This window comes from Lactuca sativa, chromosome 8 (genome assembly GCF_002870075.4).
Source record: "Lactuca sativa cultivar Salinas chromosome 8, Lsat_Salinas_v11, whole genome shotgun sequence".
NCBI lineage: Eukaryota > Viridiplantae > Streptophyta > Magnoliopsida > Asterales > Asteraceae > Lactuca > Lactuca sativa.
Genome location: NC_056630.2, coordinates 138279946 through 138287199, shown reverse-complemented (window position 1 = coordinate 138287199; position 7254 = coordinate 138279946). Strand labels below are relative to the sequence as shown.

The window sequence follows — 7254 nt, the reverse complement described above, 5'->3', positions numbered from 1 at the left end:
GAAGTTTCGAAACCTTTAAAAAAAATCCCAATCATGTTTTGTTTGTTTAAAAAACCCAACGAAGTTATACTTTTGTTTAATTCTCATTAGAGGCAACCATATTCATTAGTAAAATTAGTTGGCAAATTACATGACATTATATTTAATGACATGGAATAAATAGATTAGAATTGCAATTTATATAGCGATTTAGGGCTTGGAGAAGAGAAAAACAAGCGACATCTATCTTCGATCTCTTGTAATAGCTACTTCTTATTCTTCTTCTCAATCGTTGGTGTCCAACTCAAGATCTACAAAGAAGATACTTGATGATGAAAACCCTTGTGGATGTGGACGCCCTTCTTGGATTTGGACATCTAGAACGGAGGATCATCCAAAGAAAAAAGTTCAGGGCTTGTTCGAACAAAGTCCAGGGCTTGTTTGAACATATGGGTAAGTGTAATTGAAAGCTTTATCATGTCCATATCCTATCTATTTGTTTGGTTCTTTCAAAAACAAAAACTTTTTAAAATGGACACGATAAAGCTTTCAATTACACTTACCCATCTGTTCGAACAAGCCCTAAACATTTTCTCTGGATGATTCTCCATTCTAGATGTCCAAATCCGAGAAGGGCATCTACATCCACAAGAGTTTGCATCATCAAATATTTTCTTTGTAGATCTTGAGTTGGAAATCAACGTTTAAGAGGAAGAAGAAGAAGTAGCTATTACAAGAGATTGAATACAGACGTCGTTCGTTTTTCTCTTCTCCAAACCCTAAATCGATATATAAAGAGCAATTCTAATCTGTTTATTCCATGTCATTAAATATAATGTCATCTCATTTGCTAACTAGTTGTATACCTAATGAATCTGGTTGCCCCTAATGAGAATTGAACAAAAGCGTAAGCTTATTGGGGTTTTTTCAACAAACAAAACATGATTGGTGTTTTTTGAAAGGTTTTGAAACTTTGTTGTCTTACAAGTCATTTTTCGATATTTAATTATACGTCATAAGTCATGTCATTTGTTGACTTTTATTAGCGGGTTGACCATAAATGAGAAGTGAACGAAGTGTAAGTTAGTTGAGTTTTTTTAGACAAAAGGTTAAGTTCGTTGAGTTTTCTTGAACAGACAAAACATAATTGAGGTTTTTTTGACGATTTGAAAACTTCATTAGGTTTATAAGTTATTTTTCCAATAAGTAAACGAAAGTTTAAGTTCATTTATTACGTTACAACTACCGATGTTTTTCTTTGCGTTGGTATATTTTACTGCCCCACGTTAATGGAGCCATCCATTTTCATCATATATGTGCAACACAAATTTTGTTGTTATATCATGAATTCATGATACATACTCCATATTGATGTAAGGATTAATGTCATGAGTAGAACTATTTTTTCTATATAGTATTATTGCAAATAAACTATTATTATAAGACGAGTGATTTGAAGGTTTTGTACATAAAATAGTATTAAAGAAGAAATATTTTATGAACGAACAATTTAAGCTTGTGATTAAAAAAGCAAATAGTCCGTTATGCATTTAAAACAGTTTCCCTATTTGTTTAAGAGTAACAACATTACAATAATTATTATAAATCTTTTATTTACATATATCAAGAATCATTTACCAACCTAAGTATTCCCGTACAAATTTGTATATACATACATTCCAACAATAGTGGAGCCGAATATTTGTTCTCAAGTTAAAACATTAATCTGACGTTTAATTATGTCAAAAGCTAATATGACATTTTCATAACAAGACATGTGTAATAATAAAAGTTGGAGATCATAACATGAAACTAAATAAAATAGACTTTAAATATTCCAAAACTACAACGTCACAAACAACAAAGATATTCTTAAAACCAAAGACATGCTAACAACACAAACACAAACTCACCTACACAACAAAACTAACTTTATAAGGCGCGAAATAGTAAGCTATCTAGGGACTTCGGAAACAAGCTTTAAGGAGATCAGGGGAGTACACCACCACCACCACCGCCACTAATAGGAACAACACCACCAACACCGCCACCAACAGGATTACCACCACCAAATCCACCACCACCAAGAGTCGGTAAACCACCAAAACCATTACCAAGACCACCAAAAGTTCCCACACCACCGCCAGGGCCACCTGGTCCACCAAATTGATACCCAACTCCGACACCTCCGATTCCATTGGCACCACCAAAATCACCACCTACTCCGACTCCGGTTCCCATTCCACCCATGGGCAAACCATTGTTTCCAATGCCACCGAATCCACCTGTTCCTCCAAAAGTATAAACGTTTTTTTGGTCTGTAAGACCAACGTTTTCTTTAGGAACGTCTCTAGCAGTAGTGGTGCAAACTGCTACGACTAGAGCTACGAGTAACATGAAACAACACCTTGTCATTTTTTTCTTCTTCTTCTTCTTCCAATTTTTTACCCTTTGAAAGACTATAACTCGATGCAAGAATTTGGAAAGTGAGGAGAGTATATTTAAAGGGAAATGCGAGAGTGAGGCGTTGGGGGTAGTAAATGTAAGTTTTAATATTGGCAGAAAGCAACTGACCAATTGGCAGTCAAAAAAGCAAACATTTCTCAAAAAGAAATAATAACAATAACAATAATGCAAAATTATTTTAGGATTCGAACATGGTCCCTTTATGAAATCAACATATAAATATAACTTCATGTTGTTTTTTGTAAAATATGCATACCATACGATATGAAGATTATGATGTATGATTGTATTCGTCCTAACATAACGGCCGGTTATTGCATTTTCACACTGTACAATTCAACATACGGCGAATCTAGAACTAAAAACCACGTGGTTTCTTATGTAAATGAAACTGCAAAAATATGAAAGAGTAAAGAATACTAGTGGTGGCGGGTTGGGTTGCATTACTAAAATACTTAAACATAAATTCAATAGTTACAATAAAGTTATTTACAATCGAACCCTACGATGAAACATTTTTACAATTGTGCCATTACCAATGTCTTTTAAAACATTTTTTTCAATATACGATACTAAACTATCACTCAAAAATTGATCATTCATTTTGTTGCGTATATCAGTCTTTATCAACTTTATTGCGGAAAATGCGCGTTCCACACTTTTTGTTGCTACGGGTAAGATCAATGCAGGTTTCACAAGAATTCTGAAATTGTAATGTAAGTTGTAACACTTGTAACTTGTAAGTTACAAACCTGAGTGTTGATCGATGGATTGATGGACGATGATGGCCGATCAACAATCGACGATGGGCTGCTACTGTCGGATGAGGACGACTGGAGGGATATGATCATGGCGACCTTGCCGGACGGCCGAGCACGCAAGGAGTCAGGAACGATGTCAGTCACGATGATCGATTCCAATTACCAAACGCAGGGGACTCATAATGACGATAGTGTGCATCGTTTCCTTTTCTTTTTTCTATTTCTCTTTTTCCTTTTAAAAAAAAAAATTAATGGATCAATTGATTGGGTTATAGATTAATAGATTATAGGGCAAGAGATATGGGCTCCTGATAAAGAATTGTTTGTCAAATAAAAATTAGGTAGGTCTTTAATAAAAAATAAAATAGCTCCTTATTTTTCTTTATAAATACTTCATACATAAAAATAATAAAAAAAAAAAACAAAAAAAAAAAAAGTAGGACGGACCTACCTTCACTCTTACTACCTACTACGCCATGCATACAAGCATTTACCTAACTAAATCAAACAACTAGAAATTAACTTATAGAAAATGAAACATATTTTAAAACTCTTTTTATTTATAATTCTTACTTTGAAATTTTAGAATTTTAAAATATAATATTTCAAATGGATGAAAAACACTATTCATTTTAGTCACATTATATTTTAGGGACAAGTAACAATATTATTGTGAAGAATTAATATAAATGATCAACTTCTATCGATATTATGATGCATAGTATATATATATATATATATATATATATATATATATATATATATATATATATATATATATATATATATATATATTTTGCTAATGTATTTGTACCGAAGACTTAGGGGTCGTTTGATAGTTACTGACTGGGTTAGAAGCTGACTCGGTTAGAAGTTCTGACTGAGTTAACTTCTGACTGAAACTTGTTGTTTGATTTTTCATCTGTCTGACTATAAAAAATGACTATATTACCCTCAAAAACATTTTTTGTAATAATTAATTGGGTTAATGGCTCAAGTAAAACACAAAAAAAGGTTATTCTCTCAAAAACCCTTCCACACATAAAATTTGATTCAACATTTAGAACCAAACACACATAATATTTTTGTACCCAAAATACCCCTGCTCATCAAAATTCCTTAAATAACAAAACAAATCAACAACACACCAATTAACTTCTAGGCATTTCATATTGAAATTGTAATTGTTTAAAAAAACCAACTACAACTTCATTAATGAGCACTTTTATCAAATTAAATCCTACTAACTTCTAGACATTTGGATCATCAAAAGCCTTAAATTATTGCATCTGCTTCAAGTTATTCCAAGGCTGCACCCAAACTTTAGTTCCATATACTTTTATGTTGCTACCATCATCTGTTGCTTCAAAACATAAATAAAAGACTTTATCAAAATTTTCTTTTTATCAAGAACAGATTCCATTGATTTGATTTTGATCTCTTTCACTAACTCATTATGATGTGTATGAATATGGATCTAAAGTCATGAGATACTCAATTTTGACCAAGAGCACATCTTTGACTTTTCTTTACACCACATCTTAGTTAACCTATCAAGTATTGAACAAATTTAAAACCATCTTCATAAATTGTTCACAGCCACATTACTGCATCACGAATCTCAACACCATTTGTAATTGATCAGGTTCGCAAGACATGAATTTAATTGAATAAATCAATTGATAAACCAGGTAGCCCAAAAACACATTCACGACACAAGATGATGAGCACAAGAAAGAATTGTAAACTGATAGAACGAGTAAACGAGAGTTGCATAATCCAGAAGAAACGTGTGAATCAGAAAGTTTGATCGTTGAATCAATTAAGAACGGTATATTATAGACCGTAAAAAAATATAGTGGCGCTAGAGCTGAGAGATTTACCGGAGGTGTTGCTCTTTGTCGGAGAGGAGGGGCTTCACCGAAGCCGATGTCTCTGGATAGCGATTGACGACAGGAAGAGGCTGGAGGGAGGAGGCATTGGACGGAGGTCAGAGGTGGGAATAATCGGCGCTAAGAGAAATATCGGAGGTGAGATAAGTTGTCGCATGAGAAAGAGAGAAAGGGCAATGGAGGTATTTGTCTCGGTCAGCCGTATTTTCATTCATGACCGAATCACTGGGTTTTCATTGACTCAATCAGATATACGGACCAAATTAGTCGAATTTTAGACTTAGCAAACAGGCTGACCGGATCGAGTCAACCAAAATTGCTGACCGGACCCAGGCCCCTTATTCGGATTTCAGAATCTATTTTGTTTTTTTTTATGTCTTTTTTGTTAGATTTCAGTAGAAAATGAAACGTTTTTTTTTTTTTTTTTTTTTTTTTTTTTTTTTTAATTTTGAATTTATTTCACGGATTCAGACATATTCTTAAAAAATTCATAATACATATTTAATTACTTTGTTTGTAATATTTAGTCTCAATCTCAAAATGTTTTTTTTTGTCAATAATATATTTTTGATGTAAAATAAAATTAGTTTGAATTTTCCGAACATAATGATTATTTGGGTAAATCTAAAAAATTAGGTTATTTAGTTGTGTTCTCTATAATCACACAACTATTCTTACAACTATCCATATCTTTTATAAAAAGAATAATTTAATTTTTTTTAACATCAATTCTTATTTTTTCAATTTTGGTGGTTTCGTAACCTTTACGTATTACCATATCTGAAATGGCATCCACGGGGGCTTTTGAAGCCCTAGGCCGTTGTAGCACCCAATTCCCGGTACGCATTTAAATTAAAGAAAGTGTTGCATTTTACTTTGGGACTCGGCGAGTTGGAGGCCCAACTTGTCGAGTATACTCGACTGGCGATCGGGGTTTAAGTGACCTACTTGCCGAGTCAGAAGACCGACTTGACGAGTAGGAGTTGTCTGGACAAAACCCTAATATTTAGGGTTTGCATCCTATTTAAACACTTTATCTCGTCCTAACCCAACCTCCATCACCCTCCCAACTCAGAGAAACCCTAGATTGGAACCCTAAACCATTTTTGAGTGATTTTGAACCTTTTTGTGCCTTTTGTGTGTGTTTGAAGTTGAAGGAGAAAAAGAGAGCTTAGGAGATCAAGAGGAAGCTAGTAGATCCAGAGGTGTTGCTTCATTTTCAGTCCATTCAAGGTAAAAAGCTTGAACCTTGACCATCTATTTCCTAGATCTTGTTTTGGGGCTATTTTTTACCTTTCTAAGCCACCTTTGGATTTGGATCATACTGTGTAGTGATTAGCTTCAGATCTGGAACCATTGAGGGTTCCCATGGCATAAAGGTGCCAAATTTATGGCCATCGGAAGCCCATGCATCTTATAAACCCCATTTTATAGCCTTTTGAGCCAAAAACCCCATGCATGGACACCAAGTTTGTAACTTTACGTGAAAAAGGGGCACTAGGAGGTCAGATCTATGATTGGGATGCATTAAGTCCCACTGAAATCGATTGTATAGTATTGGACAAAGAGGGACTCGGCGAGTCGGGATGCTTTTTACCCCAAAACGTCTTCTGGAAATGGTTTTGGTTTAGTGGAAGGAACACTCAGCCTGCTAGGGGTTTGTTTTGGACCTAGGAGCCATGGGACTCGATGAGTGTATGAACAGACTCGACGAGTCCAAGGCAATCTCCCAACTTATGAGGACGGACTCGGTGAGTCATCAACTGAACATCTTCTTATGGATGAAGATGAACTCGGCGAGTTCAAGAACGAAATCGGTGAGTCAGTTGAAGATTTGTCTGATGCGTTGTTGAAGACGAACTCGTCGAGCACTTGCTAGACTCGACGGATAGGAACATATTTATGACTTTTTTTTGGTCATGGGGACTCGAAGAGTTGGCGGGCCAACTCGGCGAGTAGAGTCAACCAGATGTTGACTTTGACCATGGATTTGACTTGGACATTGATTGGGATTGAATGACCCTTGTAAGGGTTACGAGTATGAGTTGATGACTTAGAAGAGTTGTCATGTAGGGATTGAGGAGTCGGGGAGAGTTGATTTCCACATCGAGATCAGTGCAGACACTACGCGAAATTGAGGTGAGTTACCTTCCGGT

At 34.9% G+C, this 7254-nt stretch overlaps 1 protein-coding gene across 1 annotated transcript; it reads right to left on the bottom strand.

Annotated features, from left to right (window-relative positions):
* Positions 1-1786: 1786 nt before the first annotated feature.
* LOC111907682 (glycine-rich protein 5-like) lies at positions 1787-2463 on the bottom strand. The gene has a single exon (XM_023903496.3). The coding sequence runs from the start codon at positions 2392-2394 to the stop codon at positions 1969-1971; it is 426 nt and encodes a 141-aa protein (XP_023759264.1). The 5' UTR covers positions 2395-2463; the 3' UTR covers positions 1787-1968.
* Positions 2464-7254: the final 4791 nt, after the last annotated feature.

Excerpts from the sequence above, each read along its gene's own strand:
- LOC111907682 (XM_023903496.3), bottom strand. The coding sequence starts at position 2,394 with ATGACAAGGTGTTGTTTCATGTTACTCGTAGCTCTAGTCGTAGCAGTT.